We start from the raw sequence: 18,948 nt of genomic DNA, 5'->3' as shown, positions 1-18,948 counted from the left end.
GTGTGAGAACATGTTCTGACCACAATCCGAAACAACTGCAGTCACATTACGCATTTTTTGGGTTAAACCAGGATGAGCACGTTACAGTTACGGAGGATTATCCCCTTGTCGCAAATTCATATCAAACTGCTTCCATTGAGACTGCAGCCGAGATAGCGTACGTATTCCCCCAATGCCAGTTTGTGCATATTCAATACGTACCTTGGAACATATTGCAAGCACTGGTTTCTTGTAGGACCGGTCAGAGTGAGAACTATATCCAGTTTATGGAAGCTAATGCTTTGGCTAGCAACCGCTGCATGTGGAGGCCGCAAATTTGGAGAAATTGTCCAATATAAGGTAAGTTGAGCTAAGATTAAAATACGTATCAGCTTAATGTTTGCTTCTACAGCTGACATATTGGAATAGACTTCATGTTACTGATATTTTTTACGTTATTTTAAGATTTCTGTTTGTCGCGAATTCGCTACGGCTACATTCGTCCATAATGCCAGCATATAAATAATGCTGTATTTAGATGGATTTCAGCACTCATGCATTTTCTTTGGGAAATGCCTTTCTAGGAAATTTCTATAATCATTAAAAAAAATAGTACTATGCGCCTCCTCCTGTACTGCCTTAATATGCACATTCGGCGCCTTGTTTTCAAACTGTATGGTTTGCCTAAAATGATCAATGCAGGCAATATAGCACACAATGACCAGCGCTAAAGTCAACCCACCTAGTTGTCCCTCCATTGTGATATTAGAAAGTGTTGCATTTATCTTGCAAGGGTACGCTTCTTTAACATTTTGTTTACTTCCTGGATTTTTCGTGCATGGAACTTCTGACCAATCAAGAGCAGCTTTCTCACACAAGGCATTTGATCTGGTACGCTTGTAAATGCTGCCTTGAGAACACGAACCAACTCTAGGCAATTATGCAACTTTGTGACAAAGTTAGTCCCTGATTCGGACCAAAGCAAGACAACTCTAGGTCCGAAAGCACCCTAAGAGTAAAAAGCCGTGAGGCATACCCAGGGGCATCGCACCCGTGGGGGATGGGGGTGTTTTGACACCCCTACTTTTACAGCAAGATGATTTCATCCCCCCCACATTTTCACCCCCCACACATTTTCCAAAGGTAAACCCGTTTGCCCACCCTGGCAGTGCACCAGCATACAAAATGGAGCGCACCCCACCCCCCCCCCCCCCCCCCCCCTCCTATGCTGCATGAAAGGGCATTGGTCAAACTGAACGGACATTCACCCAATCACAGACTGTTGTCCGCGACCGGCCGCCGGCCCGCGAAATTTGAAGTTACGTCAGTCGGAGCTTTTGTCACTCACCGATGGCTGACACTGAACAACACTGACACACAACCGAGAGAAGAAGGAGGCAGAGATGCCAAAAAGGAAGAGGCAGCAGCAGAAAATTGACTTATTTTTCAAGTCAAGTTGTCATGTAAGTGAATGCAGAGGAAACCGGCTCTCCGCTGCCCCCTCAAATCAACATCATCTCTCTGTCGGCGGAGACCCTGCTCTCCCCCGCAGCCCGCACCACACCACACAAAGGAACTTAATGGGGAAAACTGTGATCAGAAGCTTACTCTTTTGGCGATCTACGGTGGGCTCAGGACAATCTTTTCGAGAAAGTTTTCAATCCAGCCGTTAAGTGCAGAGGGTTTTTTTCTCTCCCAAGAACCTCATAGCCTAGGCCTAGGCAGATAACTCCGCGATAGTAATTAAATATTACATTTTGTGATTAAAAACGTGTAAATTATGATACCGGACCTCCATTGTGAGGCTTGACCTTTTTTATAGATGAATTCGGCGAGCCACTTGTGTATGCCGCCATCTTGCGGCGGTGCCATTGCTGCGGTGACATGTGTCAGTCATCAATTCATTATGCTGTCATTGTGAAGTGACTCTCTACAATGACAGCATCATGAATAGCTGGATTGATGATGTTAGACAGTGGCCTCTGATGTAACTGATGAAGGTATCTTAAATGAGCACCGATATTAATTTAAAAATTAATCATTTGTTTGAGCGATAAGCAGGAAAGATTAGAGTAATAGGGAGATAATAGACTGTATCATTAAACACTGTGTAATATAACGTTAGCATATGTTACGTGTGCTGACGTTAACAAGTTAGCAGCGTGACATTTAATCATTATGGACAGGCTATGTGACTAAAAACAACAACACGTGTTTGTGTTTTGTTTTAGGTATTCAAGAATATTTTATTGATTGTCTGGCCTCCGATGACCAGAAAAACGGCAATTACAGGTCTCTGATTGAGATTCAAAATTACCAGAGCTCCGGATGAGTCAGGCAAATTTTACACCGCCTTTTAGACGACCATCACATCATATTGAAAGCGATCAATATTGATCGCCTTCAATATGATGTGATGGTCATGTAGCCTGTCCAACAGTCTATGGGCTTGACGTAAACAATGACGACTTCTGGTCAGTCTCTCGACCAATCAGATGCTACTATTTCTTCTTCTTTTGTTTTTTGACGGTAGCATCCAATCAGGAGCAGCCAAAGATCAACTTGAGGCAAGATAGTTTTCTGCCAGAATTGAAAAGAAAGGAATAGCCTAATAATCCTCCATGATAAAATAAAGATAAATTGATAACTGTTGATATGTGTGTTTTTTAAAAATAAAATTCTGTGAAATTCAATTCCCGGTTAATTTTTTAAAATTTTGTCTTTTGTTTTTGTAGTCATATAACTTAATCCATTCATGTGACATCATTAAATGATGTCACATGAATGAATATGTATGCTGAAATTTTCAGCATACATATTCTGATTTTCCAGGTTGTCCTGAAAAAGAAAGATATTCATTACGTGACTGTACTTGAAAGGGTTGAGATTACACATATTGTACATTAATACAAAGAGAGATTATATGAGACCAGTTATTAGTTTTGTAAATATTGGCTATAGTAAGAAATGTGATTGTTAGGTTCAAATTAATTTGATAATTTGGCCATCTAATAAAGATAAATGTTATGTTGTTGGTTGTTAAAACCAGGAACAGGTCACCACACTCACGACCAAGCCAAGGTGCCAGAAAACCACGTGTGAAAAAGAGGATCTGCACACTTGGATCAATGCAAGAATCTTTAATTCACCAAGCTTTCGGTCCGAGGACCTTTGTCAGGGTAACAGTCTGCACCTGAGAACAAAGAACAGTCTTACACTCCACACTCCACAAGAACCATGCGCAGATAACAACTAGACAGTAGAGAAAAAACAGAGAAAAAATATATACATATATACACAGTAGTAGAAGATTGAATCTATGCATACCCCTAAATAAAGGGTTGGGAGGGGAGTGTTTCCTGTACTTGAAATCTATTGCTGTGCAGAGAGGACTACACACCCTGCTTTTGAACTACATCTCCCATCTAAGCGGGAGTGGCACAGCGCAGGTGTTGCTGATCACCTTGATCAACCACATAAGACTGTTCTTTGTTCTCAGGTGCAGACTGTTACCCTGACGAAGGTCCTCAGACCGAAAGCTTATTCTTTATGCCCAGCTCCACTACTTCCTGAACTTAAACCAGCTCCTTTATTTCCTGTCTTACATTATTGGACAAACTGATTAATCCAGGTGTGTCTGACCCCAGTACTAGTCACAACAGTGGTCAGACACACCTGGATTAATCAGTTTGTTAGTCTTGTCTCAGTTCTCAGGTAGCCTACAATGATATGGTTTGGTATATGTTCATATTAAAAATTGATAACAGATTAAATTTGTTTTAATAAATATGCATGTTCATAATGAATGACTCTCAGTTCATAATGACCGACTCTATGTTGGAAGAACCTCTGAATACTGTCTGGGAGCATTAATTTTGGAGAGGGAAACAGCCAAAGGCAGGCAGGATGTGGTGCTCATGTGCCACCCCTGGAACACCCCCACATTTAAAATCACTGCTCCACCCCTGGGCGTACCTGTAGCTTAGGGGTCAAGACACTGACCATGAACTTCAATGTCCCTAGTTTGACTCCATCCAGGGGCCTAAGTTGCAGCTGTATCTTCCTCATTTCCTGTCATCTTTCTACAGTCTGTATTAACAGTATAAAAATGCCTCCAAACACTTAAAAGAGTAAAAAGCTGTGAAGGCTGTGTGTGAAAGACTCTAGTGCTCTTTACATGCAACTGGATAAACTAACCAGTAGTGCACTCCTTTGAGAGTCTTGTGCTCTTTAAAGCTGTTGCAGAATATATGTATTCCTTGATATATAATAGTCATTACTCTTTCTCAAACATTCAAATTATCCTCAGCAAGTTTTTCCACTGCTTCACTCAGCTTCTCTTTTCATCAGACACTTTCTCTCTCCTTATTTTCCGTGTCTGTCTATGTCACTCTCCCTTTTTGTTGGTTTCTTTATATTCAGATATCTACCTTTCTTTGAAGTCGTCTCTTAAGGAGCGTCAATGGCTTGTGCCTCCCTTTGTGTGTTTGTGTGTGTGTGTGTGTGTGTGTGTGTGTGTGTGTGTGTGTGTGTCCATGTGTTTATCTTGAATAGGCAGATAGACATCTGGCTTGTCAAGGTCATTTATTGTACAACCTTGCTCATACACATGGGGTGTGTCACCATGGCAACAAGTCTTGCTCTCTCTCTCTATTAGTTATCTCTAGATACCCTCTCTCTATAGTTATCTCTCTCTCTCTGTGTGTGTGTCCAGCTGTCTAAGGATTTCTAACTCCTAACACTGCATGTACATATTGTCTGTGAGTCACTTAAATGTAATATTTTTATAGGTGGGATTTTATTAAAATCTGATTAAGCACTGATATCTGCCATCAATATTATACTATTTAATTAATAAATAAATATAGGATCATTTTAATATAAAGTGTCACTTTGATCAATTTTACATGGATTAACACATGTATTAACATGGATTAACCTGGATTACCATTTGTTTGGTGGCACTGAGTTTAAATAGTGTACTGTTGTTTAAATTCAGCTCTTTGGAGACAAAGATTCTTTGAGAACTAGTTGAACATTTGTTATTAAAATGTCAGATTTTAGATACTTAATATCATTTCATGGCAATACATAGATAGTTTAGATGCATTTACAGTAATTCTTGTAGTGCTGTGTACTTGACTGGGTGTGGATAGAATGGATAGAAATTAAAATGCCTTTGAAGATGAACTGACGCAGCTCATACAGCAGAAAATCCATCATGCAAATGTGACAAATCTAAGAACAGACGGTGATGAGGAAACCGAACGAAAATGCAAAAGATAGGAGAGATAGAAATGAAAGCATAAAGAAAGAGTTAAAAAGGGGACAAAGAAAAAGAGAAAAAGATGGTTCCTTTGTTTTCCTCTGTGCCTTTAGCCAGCTGTGTGGAGTCATACAGCGACCATGTGGATGACAATTGTATAAAGTTGGCATACAGGCTCACTGATCAATTATTAAAGACTTGCATTAGTGTGCATGTGTGTGTGTGTGTGTGTGTGTGTGTGTGTGTGTGAGAGAGAGAGAGTGGTAAAGGCTGCAGGTTTAAAAAAACTCTTAGAGCGTTGTCGGGGTCCACAGCAGGGGTAGTTTGTGTGTATTCAGTGGTTGCGCTGACATTTGTAGTGTGCCGCATTTGAAGTAAGGGTCTATTTGAATATGTTTACTTTATACACACACACACACACACACACACACACACACACACGCACAAGCACAGTACTTTGATGTTGAGCCAGTTTTGCCGGATGGTTTGTACAATATGCTGGTTTGGTGCAAAATAAACACCATCTCTGTGGCCTCACACACACACACACAAACACACACACACACACACACACACAAAGACAACCATCTGTTCTAATAGTGAGTCCAGTTTCCTGCCAAGTTGTTATCAGCTGATTGGCAGAAGAGCACACCAAAAGGATGCCAGCTCTGTGGAGACAGACGGGACAGGCTCTGTCCCACGACATCTTAAATCAGTGTTTAAGCACAGAAGCTTTGACTGAAACACACAAGGCAGGTGTACGTAGACATGCCATTACACAAACTGTCAAGTCATGTCAACAGAGTCTCTCTTTGGACTGCAACCATTCAGACTTTTTGGTAAGGCCTGGGATTTTCAACAACAAAAAAAATATACACCCAGATATAAAAACTAAAAAAATCAATATAGTGTCCATTAGTTATATTACTGACATCATACTAATTACTCAGTTCAAGCACAGAAACAAAGCTGCTTCTAACCAATTATATGGCAGTCTTTTAGGAACAGACAGCTCATTTCCCAAAATAGGTACTGAAGGATTGGTTGAGTAGCTAAAAACATCACATTGTTCTGTTGTCGGAAATTGGATGGGAGAGAAAAACGCTCCCTTTGAGGAAACATTTTCATGACGGCACTGAGACCAACAGCCTTAGCAGTTACAAAAAGTTGACCTGTACTGTGGATAAAATGCTTAACAAGAATTGGTGGTATGGAGATACTTTGGCTACTTGAAGCCCCCTTTGGCCACACAGTGGTTGAGACAAACTCAAAAGGAGCTAGGCTAATGTTAAAATCTGACATGAAACAGATATGTGATGAAGAAGGAAAACCTGCGCAATCAAAGACAGGAAATACCAAGATAATTTCACATATGTGCAAGGTGCATGTGCAGTCTTACCAGTAATGAGACAGGGCTTTCAGAGAAACACCAACAAACTGTAACATTAGTATGTGTTTCCCTTGTTGATCACACTTGCTGTCATCTTTTTAATGGCAAACGACATGGTGCAAATAGGTGCCGTCAAAATTTAGGGACCTAATTAACTATCATGATTGGCCAAGGATACAGCTCCCTGGCTGTAAACTTATTTGATGCAACGACTGCAATGATTAACGATTATCTGTCAACTATTAAATTTATCACTAACCAATTTAATAACGGTTGCATTCTGAATTGGTTACACGACACAATGATTCCAAATTTCAACATGATATCTTAAGCAATGCCGATCAACATAACTGCAATGCTGTCAGACCTAATCATCGTCTTCCATGAATCTTGTCTGGCTTACCTTCCACCCGCTCAAATATTATATGACGAAAAAGTATTTCTCTGCAAAAGAGACACTGACACCAAAGGCAAAGCTAACATTTAATGTATTTCACTGGAGACAGATAGAATACTATTCATCAGTCCCTTCTGTGTTCCCTATCTCTTTTATCTCTCACAGTTTTTTACCTTTCTGTCCTTGGTTTGTCCTTTTTTTAAACTTTCTTGCCAGTCCATCTCTCCAGAGGGCTCTCCTGTTTTACTTTCTTTGTTTCTTCTTTCTTTCCTTCCCTCCTTTTTTACCCTCCCTCCACCCTTTCAGTTGCCCCTCTATCTCTTAGACACTCTCCGGCAGTTCAGGACTAATTTCCAGTGGACTAATCTGGCTGGAACACGCTAAACTAATTAACATGGGATGAGACGGCCTCACTTATCATTTCACCATATGTACATACATCACACACAAATGCTCACACATCCCCACACACCCTCTCCTTCACACCCATACATGCACACACACACACACACACACACACAAGTGGATGAGACTCTCCAGGGAGAATAAGAAATGATGGGTACTACTTCGGAGAGGAAATGGGGAAGGAGGCCAGATATAAAAAGGAGGTAAAAGAGATAGACGAGCTATTTCTGTGCCATGTTCACCCAAGTCTGCTTCTACTAATATTAACATATGGAACATCGTGGGCTGCACCCTTGGGCAAAAATACATCCGAAAACGTATACATGCATGCAATTACACAACTAGGACTGCCAGAAATGACACACTTTCCTCTTCTGCACACAATAAAACATTTGCATTTTCTACAGAATTGACTCAGCACAGTAGCCCAGCTATGTTGTTGTTTTGTAGATCAAGCCAGGACTTAAATATGGCACATTTTTCATAGTGGATGGAAAACAAAGAGTATTGATATGCACACATTTTGTTCAAAGGATAATTTCAATGCAATATTTCTAACAGGCTTGCATAAATATAAAAATTAAGGTTAGAACTATTTGGTTCTAGCATGCATGAAGATACTTCTTTGTTGTCTGCTTTTTGAGTTATTGTTGGCTGCAAAAGCATTCTTTCTATGTTTGATTATAAACATGTTTGCTGGATATTGATTTGCCGTCATACCATCTTGTTAGCTTTGGCCACAAAACAATATGCAAATTGTGTGCAGCATGCAATGGTGTTTGCTGTTGTCAAGATATCAGAACATAAAAGAGAATGAACCAAGTCTATATGGCATTGTCTTTGATATGCTGTGATGCAGTGTAGTATCTGCAGAAGCATTTCTTTCTTCATTTTTTTATGAGCACAGTTTGATCTAGCACAGCTTACCTCGACACACGTTGCCATTGTCTGGTTCATAACCCGACCTGCAGCTGCAGCTGCCAATGGGTACCATCCACTCTCCGTCACCGTTACAGTAAAGCTTTATGGGCACGTCTACTTCCTCAGCGTTGGGGATACAACTTCCTCTAGCGATGACTAATGAGGTGGACTCTGCTCCAGTCAGTGTCTGCACAGAATCAGAAACATAAAAAGTGTCTTGTTGAACGTCTGTTTACATGACACACCATAATGAGGAAAACAGCTCACAAAAGAGTTTCAGTTAGTTCTGGTCCATACCTCTGGGAAAAAAGCAAAGTTCTGCACCACGCTGGGGCATTTCTTGTAGAATACTCTCACAGCCAGGAGAGACATGCAAGCACCCAGATCCTGGAAGGCCAAGTGGAAGCCTCTGCCTTTGGACAACGGCCCAAAACTCCGAACTTCTGTGTTAACCTTCATTAGCCTCCCTCCAAAATCAACCTGGGAGAAACTCTCATCTGCAGCGATGGTGTCCACCTGACAGAGAATTCAGACAAAGTGAAGGATAGAAAAGGCAAAATAAAGCAAGAGGAATGAAAGCCAAAAAGACTCTTAGGTTCCTCTGTCCTTGTTGTTTGATTCTCATTTCAAATTCAGCAAGTAATGTTTGAATCACCTGTAATACACTTGTGACTATATACCAGAACATTTTATTACTGTAGGTTGGAATTTAGTCATAATTTGCTTTTTCCCCAGTGGACCTTGATGGCGGCCCCAGAGGACGCTACTCAGAGATTTCTGACACTTGGATGGTTTCCAATCCTCTGATTCATTGACACAAACAGTGCAAAACCACACTGAAATTTGATTCAATTTAGTTAATTGAAAAGCTGCAAATATATAAGACTGTGTATACATGACATTTTTAGGAGAGAAGTGGACTATGAATTTCAAAGTGCACTGGGGAAAAACACATCAATCACTGAGCGTTAAATTCTAACCGTGTGAGGGGGTTAGAAATTTGTAGACTTTGGTCAATAAACTCAGCTCTGATGTGGTGTTTTCATCTAAATTGCTGTGTCCTAGTGTGCTGTGAGAACATTGCCTCTCCAAATTGACAACTTTTCATAGGCTACGGAAAACAAAACTCTGCTATCAGCCTTCTGCAATTTTCAGATGAAAATAGGTTCTCTGCACTTAGCACTCCCATTTAACGTGACAAATTAATAAATAAAATCTAAATCAAAATTTAAACAATAGCCATGGCCTATTCCAACGGAATTGTTGTCTTTGTGTTGAGTAACAATGAGAATATCATCAACATTTTACACTCAAATGCTTATTTATAGTGTGACATTACTTCCAGAACCAGCAGCTCTTCACACTTTGCTTCTTTTGCTGGACCCATTACCTTAAGAAAAGGGGCATTGGCCCAGTACTCCACCCCTTTGATGCCCTCTGACACGGTCCTTTCAGTCTCCAGGTAGTACAGGTTGAACGTCTCTTTGCAGGAGCCCAGGACGCTGGGGATGGAGGCACAGTCTCGTACGGTGAAGCGGATCTCCACATAGATGCGCTGGGCTGCCCGCCGATCGATGTAAGTTGTGAGCAGCCAGTTGTTCTGGCTTGGCTCAAACACGTTGCACACCTGGTACGTCCTGATGGTGTTGAGGTTCTCATCGTAGCCACTCACCTCCTCCCACTGGGGAAATGCGTGTGTGTGTGTGTGTGTGTGTGTGTGTGTGTGTGTGTGTGTGTGTGTGTGTGAGAGAGAGAGAGTAAGGGGCAGGGGGTATGGATGAGGGGGGTGGAAGTATGGGAAGAGAGGAGAAGAGAGGCCAAAATGATTAATGGGTTTACCAAGACCTGACACAAATTAAACTTTCTCTTTCCCTCCCTCTCATTTTGTGTCTCTCTCTCTTTTCCCACCTCCCCACTCTCCTCCCTCATTCCCTTTTTTTCTTCTCCTCTACCTTGTTCTTTTCTGAAGAGGGACAACCATTCATCACAATTAGAGCAGCTCACCTCAAACCCACACATACACAGCAGACCATTGTAACCAGCTAGTAGCTCAGCCAATATTTAAAAAGAAGAGTACAAGGCAACGGGAGGAAGACCCTATACTATTTTATTCTATTTGATTTTACTCTAATATATTAATTTGTCTCTCACAGACTCTTGTGAGCCACACCTCCCTGATCCATTGGAATCCATTCTATTCTGCATCAATAGCAGTTAATTGGTGTCACCTTGCAACTGTAATTAGGATTTTGACAGACTCCTTAATGGAGCACTGTAAAGTGTACTCAAACTGCTTTCCCCAAGGGTACACACACAAGCATACACCTACGCACACACGCACAGTACACCTCTGCACATTGTTCTTACTCCATTGGCAGGGAACGATATCCAGCCAAGCTCAGCTGTCGCCGTCCTTGTATCCATCACTGTCTCTGTCAGACAAAAAGAGAGGCGGACAGAGAGAGAAAGAGAGAGGTGAAAAAGAGGGAGCTGCAGGAAGAGGACAGGTATGAGTTTAATTAACAGTCAGCTCAGATGCCAACTTTAGTATTGCATAGTGATGCGTGTCATTCATATTCATAAAATCCCACTTTACACTGTTTCCTGTAATGCCTCTCCCCTCTCGTCTTTCCCCCACCTGCTCATAAAAGAGATAATAGCCACAAATGAACCTAAACAAATAAAAAATCCTTTTGCTATGCCAACAAAGTATAACCAAAACAACAATGATAGAAGACAATGACAACAAAGATAATACAATTATAGACAATGGCAGCATTTCCTGCTTAGTTATTATACATTTGATATTGGATATTTCCAAGGCATGACGCTTCCATTCAGTGTTATCATCTGTGCACATACAACTATATCACATAGCTGTTACTACAGTACATAATCAAATAGTATGTTGAAATACTGCTGCATTCTAAAAATAGTTACAACTTTATTTAAAACTTTATGAATAAGATTGCAGTAATGGCTCATGGCCAGTAAATAGAGAATGTGAATCAGACCCTGATGCACTACCTCCTTTTCACATACCCGGACACTGTAAATGATCTTGTTTTTGGATTGAATGCATACACTTTGGTAATAGAAAGTGGAAAGCATGAATCTCACAAGAGCACCCCTGTCTCATAGACCTTTTTTTCCTAGGACAGTGAAGCCATGACCCATTCTTCTCTCTCTGATTGGTTCTAGTACTCGTTGCTCTCATTAGTTGGGTTGGGTGATACTGGCAAGGGTAAGAATATCAGGTTAAGCCAATCAGAGGCAGAGTAACGGGTCATGCCTTTGCCTTCCTGGGCCACTCTGCCAACTAGTCAAGCAATTACAGTTTACATCCATGTCAGTCCAGACTTCATATGTAGCCATGGCAGTTGGCAATGCTTCAAATATAGATGTTGCTGCAAAGAAGCTACTAATTCTAAAACATGGAGGCTTCAAACATCTTCAACCCAGAAACAAAGAAGATCTATACAGTATACATAGTTTTAAGGCAGACACCTTGATCAGTGTAACCAATTCAGAATGCAACCAAGTAATGATGGCCAGGAAATATTTTTACAGAACAAAATTGTGTCACAGTGAAGTTGACCTTTGACTTTTGGGATATAAATTACGATTCCATCATAATTTTATCTGTAAGACATTAATGTAAAATCTTATCAAAATTGGTGTATGAATTGTAGAGTTATCTCCAAAAACATGTTTTGTGAGGTCACAGTGACCTTGGACCACCAAACTCTAAGTTCGAGTCCATGTAGATGTTTGTGTCAATTTTGAAGAAATTCCCGAACAGTGATAAAGTGTTCATGAATGGAATGGATGTCAAGTTACAGTGAGGTCACAGTGACCTTGACCTTTGACCACTAAACCTTAAAGAGTAACTAAACCCTAAAACCATTTTTTTTTCAGCTGATAATCATTGTTTCTATATAGTAGTGTTACTGACTGATCCTGCTCAAAATCTTGACAGTTTAGTGCAAACTGATGAAAATCTACATTTTATTTTAAAAATGTGCTATGGAGTGCCCTCTACAGCTCGAAACCTGGTTACTACATTTGAATTTACATTACATTATATTGGAGACGAATGAGTCTTTTTCGGGGCGAATGACGTCACTAACCGTCCACGCTAAAGCCTGCCCTCCTCCCTTTACTCCTCCCCTTACTATAAAACCATTCTGTCCGCAGTTATCAAACTGATAGCGAGTAGGTTGGATCAGAGCAGAGAGAGTAGTAGAGCAGAGAGAATAGCTAGTAATTTGTCGAATTGTATTGTTAGCATAGTGTATTTTAGTGTAGGTTTACAGTTAGTAGTGTGTTTATAGTATTTAGGTCAGTTGGTCAAGGAGAGGCACTGAGGCTCGGGAGGATATGTGCGGGGCGGCGAGGGAGGGATGTGGAGGGCTGCTGCGTGGTGAGAGAGAGCCGAGCCTCAGGGGTATATGTGTGGGGTGGCGAGTGAGGGAGGGGTGGATGGATGCGGTGGGCTGCTGCGCGGTGAGCAATCTTCACTCCGCCCCCTTCCTTAGCCCCTCGCCTAAGGAATTCGATTTTTTTGGGCAATAACCGATATGCCAATATGTAACAACTCATTTGACCTATAACCAATATCAATATATCACTTTTTGCCTACCTAATTTTAGTGATCATCAAGTCTCTTCTGTAGTGGAATTAACATCATATTATGCATGCATAATCTTATCATGATGGCCCACTAGTAGATGTAGACATGAAATACAATGATTTTGAATGTATGTATTCATTCATTTTGCAAAATAAAAAAGCATGTTGGCTGATTCTGATAGTTCATTTTAAAGCTGATATTGGCCGATACCAATCAATCAAATTTGAAATTGTAATCTCTTACACTAATCATTACAGACATACCTGATCACATTAGTTAATGAGCTAAAGGCAGTTATGATAATTAAGAATCACCTACAGGTGAAATCAGTCAGTGGCAGCGATAGCAATAAAAAAGACAACTCCATTATGTGAATATGTGTAGATAGCACTCAGCTGATCTGGGTGCCACTAATGACTGCATGTCTCCACCATAACCTACACTATCGGCTCTATCTGCTTCAGTAACCTCACATATTGCCTGTCTCATTTATTAAATCACAGCCAGGTGATGTACTGACACAATCCTGTACATCACAAAACTAATTGTGCTCTCTCAGATAGCTACAAAGATGTATGACAGCACAGCAAAGCTACTTGACAGCAAAACCCAAGATGGCAACATTCACTGTAAAAGTAAAACAATTCATATTAGACACCCTGCTGCGTTAATGGTGAAATATTGCCATGTGAGCTGCCCTGAGAACTATTTTCTGCACATTTCTGTCTGGTATGTGCAAAGCCTGGCAGGCTGGGAAATTGTAAAATGAGAGCAATTTCACGAGGAAAAAAGTGATTTACGGTAACATGTCCATGCATGCAAACGTTGGTATAGTACAGAAAGTGGTGGTAAAACCACATGCTATCAAACATTTAGGATGACAGAGTTATGGAAGACACTTTTTATTACTATTGCTGGTAGTAGTAGTGCAGACAGTAAAGCAAACATTCAGAATCTTAAAATGTTTATGAAATGCTGCTTCCCCTGTAACTACACCTGTTAAAATAATAACATTTTGGCCACCAAAAGTAATGTTTCAACCACACAGAAGGCTAAAAAACATCATTTCCCCTTTTTGTTTCAGGCTTTGCTCAGACGGTTTCATAGCTCGATGCTCGTTATGACTGAACTAAACTGCTGTGCGCAAAATTAACAGCGAGGGGACAGTCTGAGACGCTCAAGCCGACATAAGTTAGTTGGCATGCTGACAACACAGACCCTAACACAGAGCCCTTTGTAATAAAACATGGTGAGAAGATTCGACGACATCACACCACGAGGCAGCCGCAGGCAAACAACCCCCCTTGATTCTTGACATGCTCTCCTCCTCTTGCACTCTTTCATTCTGTCACCCTGCCTCTCATTATCTCCACCCCTCCTCCTCCTCACATCCTCTCCACCTTCATCCTCTCCTTCACTCTACCTCCCTGTCTTTTATCTCCCCCCCTCTACCTTGGGTGCTTCTTTTTTTGTCAGCGAGCGAGCCTAATTACAGCAGAACCCAGTTTTTCAGCTCTCCCTTGGGAGTGAAGGTCGTTTGGGAAAATGAAATGCTTGTCACGCGAAAATGTAGTCGACTATCAAAATCTTGGACCAAAGCTTATTCAAACGGTGACAATTGTCACTATCTAATTTGTAGCTTCAGTGCGTTTAGTGGCATGTTGTCAACAAAGGTTTTCAAACACTGATCCACAGCAGAATATAGACCCAGTTTATTTCTGCCTTGCATATTTTGCCTGTTCAGATGTCTTTGAAGTTTGGGTAAAAAAAAAAATGAGGCTAAAAAGAAAAATGGTAATATAGAGAGAAATCCACAATGTTGACAGAGAAGATGTTGGAATAGCTCGTGTAGTCTTACAAGCTATACCTTCCAGCAAACTCTTGCAAAAAGGGGTTTGATTCAAGGCTTCGCTTAAAGAATAGAACAATGGTTGTGCACTATCATTCTCCAGCGTACCACCATATTTCTACTTCACAAAAACAGGGTGTTAAAGACATATTCTCAGGAAATTTTAACATACAATACACAAACTTTGCTGGTAATACATTTATAGAAAATGGACTGCGCCATCATGCCCAGGAACTCTTGGGAGACCTCTGTAATTCATCATTTTATGTTATTACATCTCGCTCACAGCTTGAGCTTTATGACCAAGTGCTGAGAGAGTAACGTTGGTGAAAACACACACACAAAAATCTTTTATATACATCCAATGTTTTATTACATGTTGAACAAATATTAATGAATAAGAAAATTATTTTTTTCCAAATGTGTGATCATCTATCTGGGCTGCGACTAATGATAATTTTTGAGTAAAATTTTAATTTTCTGGATTCATTCATTTTATTTAATCTTGTGAAATTAGAACAGAATAGAATAGAATAGAAATAGAAATTAAAAATTTCTTGTGTTCTGGTCATTACAGCAGCACCAAATATAAAAGCCTTCATAGAAGTTTCAAACTTAGAAAAGAAAAATGCTCTTCATAATAAAAATGTTCTTCATAATAACTCAAAGCACAAGGTAGCATCCTAAACTGCTTGTTTTGGCAACCAACTGAAATGCTGTCATATTGGACAAAGAAAAAAATCAATTCTGCACATTTGAGAAGCTTGAAATAGCAAATGTTTGGCATTTTTAGCTAAAAAATTACTGACAGTTAATTTATTATCAAAATATTGTCAGCCTCTTTCAATCAAAAATCAGTAGGGGTGTAAATCACAAGTTTCATCCCAATAGGATATTTTATCAATTCTCTGGACAAGCATACAATTTTTTGCTGATATCACAAAGCCTGCCACGATACAATTTCAATTCGATTCGGTTCAATTCAAGGACCTGCGATCGATAAGAGACAGTATCAGCAAGTATCCTCACTGTCAGTTTCTTGGCTGCTTGTCGTTGTCTGCCTGGCACTAGGCTACTAAAACTGTTCAAATGTTTAGGAGGAAGTGCACTTGCACAGAAACAGTCAGCAAGATGTCATGGGACTTTAAAAATAAAGGCACATATTAAAGATGACAATTAGAGTTGGATCAGTGTCTGGGTTTGCTGGTCTCACTTCGAGCTCAAACCAGTTTTGATTTTATGTAAAGCGGCTGAACCAGCATTTGTCATTACGATACTTTCTGGCAAATTAAAAAGTAGCCTTCATCAGCAACCTGTGCTGACAGCGTCACAGCGCTAAATCTAACTTATATTGCATTAGTAATAAGCAACATGACACCGTGATTAACATAATGTTATGCTTATTTGTTTATAAATGGACTAACAGCTGTGAGCTGAGCACAGCAACATGAAGGGGGATCACATTTCACCAAGGTGGGAGAGAATTATTACAACTGTATATGTTTACCAGAAAGTTCATGTGTTTTATTGTATAATGAGAGGAGACACTTCAGTCTTCGTCTTTCAAGTAAACTAAAACTGTACCAATATGGCAACATTTTGGAAATGAAGCTTATAACAGAGGTGTCTTAATTAGCTGCAAGTGATGCAGTGTGCTGTTTAGAGCAAAACCTTTGTCAGACACCCCATTTCTATTCATTTCTTTTGCTGGATTTGAAAGCCCTGCAATTGATGAGAAATCACTGATTAATAAAGTTGAACTGAGAAATCATTTTTACAGTGTCTCCTCATTTCACAACAAAAAAACTAAATACAGTGGCTACTGGCTGGAGGAAGATCACCAGAGGTCTAAATGTTTCTAGTAAGCTAAATGACCAGCACTAATAATAGGCTACCCATAGGCTGCTCTCTGTTGGCTGTACTGTGTGTTCCAGCTCATATCACAATATAAAACATGTGTTTTCCGTGTAAAAAGCATAAACATAGGAAGATAGCAAGTACTAACCCATTTTTTAAGAGGCAACATCTCCAATATGATCTCAAGGTCAGAGCTGATATTTATATGGTTTGTTTATATGACATAACAAAAGTGCATATTGAACAGATTCAGTGTGGACATAGAGCTCCGATATTATGCGATGCAACGTGATAGTCAGACGCACTTTAGGACACAGTATCATTATGTTCCGCTCGGGATTATGTTACATGATGTGGAGGATTATTCATGGGAGATTACTGTAGCCATTTCATTACACACAACAAAATTATGACCATTTAATGATTTTTACAAATTCCATGACTTTTCCAGGCCTGGAAAATTTGACTGTCAAATTCCATGACTTTTCCAGGTTTTCCATGACTGTGGGAACCCTGTAAATATCAAACGTGCTTGAATTTTTTTTCACAGGCCCAACCTTATTGATGCTATGTATTGATGTTTCCACTTTGCATTAATGATATAGGATTGTTGATCACTGAATTGATATATCAATCTAGACTGATGTTTCGTTACGCTCCTAATGATTAATTGACTAATTGTTTTAATTCTCTCCATATATTGCCCATCATTTGTCCAGGTGTATGAGAACAACATAACTAACCCATATCAGCAAACATGCCTTGCAAATTCTGTCTTTTTAAAGAGAAGAGGTCTACGCAGAGCTTATTAGAGTGCATCTACTCATCAGTCTAATTAACAGTGCACAGCACACACCTCTCCGTGCATAATAGGGTATACTCTCCGATCAGCCTAATTACTTTTGACATATTGGAGGCTGTGATAGCAGTGTGCCCACCTCCCCCGCAGTGTTGCACCTCCTCAACCAATGCTACACCACTGAACAAAACCAAAGCCATTTTATGGCAGAAGAAACAGCAGGTAAATCTCGGCGATATTGTAGCAGTCAAAGAGGCTGTTAAATCCTTGTTGTGGCCCAAGAGGGAGAAATAAAAGTATTTCCATCACAGACGCTGAATTAGAAGCAATTTTACTGTTTCACTGCCTCGCCTCCTCCCCTTCCTTTTTTCTGTGTGTGTGTGTGTGTGTGTGTGTGTGTATGTGTGTGTGTGTGTGTGTGATGTATAAGTACAGGTGGTCAAATGGCAAGTGAGGTCGGTTCATCCTATGCTAATTAGCCTAGTGTGTTCTAACCAGATTAGTTTACTGCTCAAAGACTGCAAATTAGTGCAGATTTATATGCTTCTAAATGTGTGTGTGTGTGTGTGTGTGTGTTTGTATTGTATATAACTGTATGTGCCTCTGAGAGAAAGCTAGAAAGGACGCCTGGGAGCATCATATGCGTGGTTAAGGAAGCACAACAAAATAACATGCAGACATGCACATACACACCCTCCGAACACACGCTAAAAGCCCTCCTGGAGTTAAAGACGTCATGCCGCCCGCAGAGACAGACGTTGACCAATTAGGCATTGAAGTGAAATGGCACAGCATCACGGAAGGACAACTCCGTCAAGAGCACACACACATTCAGACGCAAATGTGCAATTGCAGGAATCAAGTATACGTAGGCTATACAGATACATGTGTATGCTCTCACACACACAAACATAAACTCTGCAGGACTCATGCTGAGCAGCTGTTCTTTGAATCCAACCTCGCATGAACCCAAAATCAATTATGAAGACATTATGAGGAAGGGCACACTGCTCTGAAAATCTGAAAAACTCTCCAACACATGTAACCTGGGTGAACATTTACCTCTCCACAGGAAATGATGTAATTAAAATTAAACACTAGGATGAACTGCTAAACAAAAAGCAGGCTCTGATTATTAGAAGAAAAGAATTAAAGCAAGTATATAATAAGTCTTGTTAAGGTTTACCTCCTGTCTAGAATGTGTTTCCCATATAAGGCCCACAGGAGCTCCGGTAGACTCATTATACTCTTGTGTCTCAGTACTGCTATTCATCTGTTCCCTTCAGCTAAAACTTTGGCTTGTACACAGCCTGCAAAGTCTTACCTGATAATTTTCACATTCAACATCAATCTGAAGTACTGGCTAATGGGCTGACCCTGTTGTCTTAAAACAGTCTGCTCAGCAGTTCAAAAACACATTGTATCAGCAAAAAAATAGACATAACTATGCAA

At 40.2% G+C, this 18,948-nt stretch overlaps 1 protein-coding gene across 1 annotated transcript in view; it reads right to left on the bottom strand.

The window, feature by feature from the left end:
• Positions 1-18,948, bottom strand: part of LOC125895803 (ephrin type-B receptor 1-like) — a 125,998-nt gene that overhangs the window by 70,253 nt on the left and 36,797 nt on the right. Inside the window, exons 2-5 of the mRNA XM_049587926.1 lie at positions 10,726-10,790; positions 9,749-10,039; positions 8,656-8,874; positions 8,365-8,545 (exon numbers count right to left, since the gene is read on the bottom strand). Of these exons, the coding sequence (XP_049443883.1) occupies positions 8,365-8,545; positions 8,656-8,874; positions 9,749-10,039; positions 10,726-10,790 (756 nt within the window). The remainder of the gene's footprint in view (positions 1-8,364; positions 8,546-8,655; positions 8,875-9,748; positions 10,040-10,725; positions 10,791-18,948) is intronic.

The sequence above is a fragment of the Epinephelus fuscoguttatus genome, linkage group LG10, assembly GCF_011397635.1.
Source record: "Epinephelus fuscoguttatus linkage group LG10, E.fuscoguttatus.final_Chr_v1".
In the NCBI taxonomy this organism is placed as follows: domain Eukaryota; kingdom Metazoa; phylum Chordata; class Actinopteri; order Perciformes; family Serranidae; genus Epinephelus; species Epinephelus fuscoguttatus.
The sequence above is the reverse complement of the archived record's forward strand: the minus strand, read 5'-3'. Positions and strand labels throughout refer to the sequence as shown.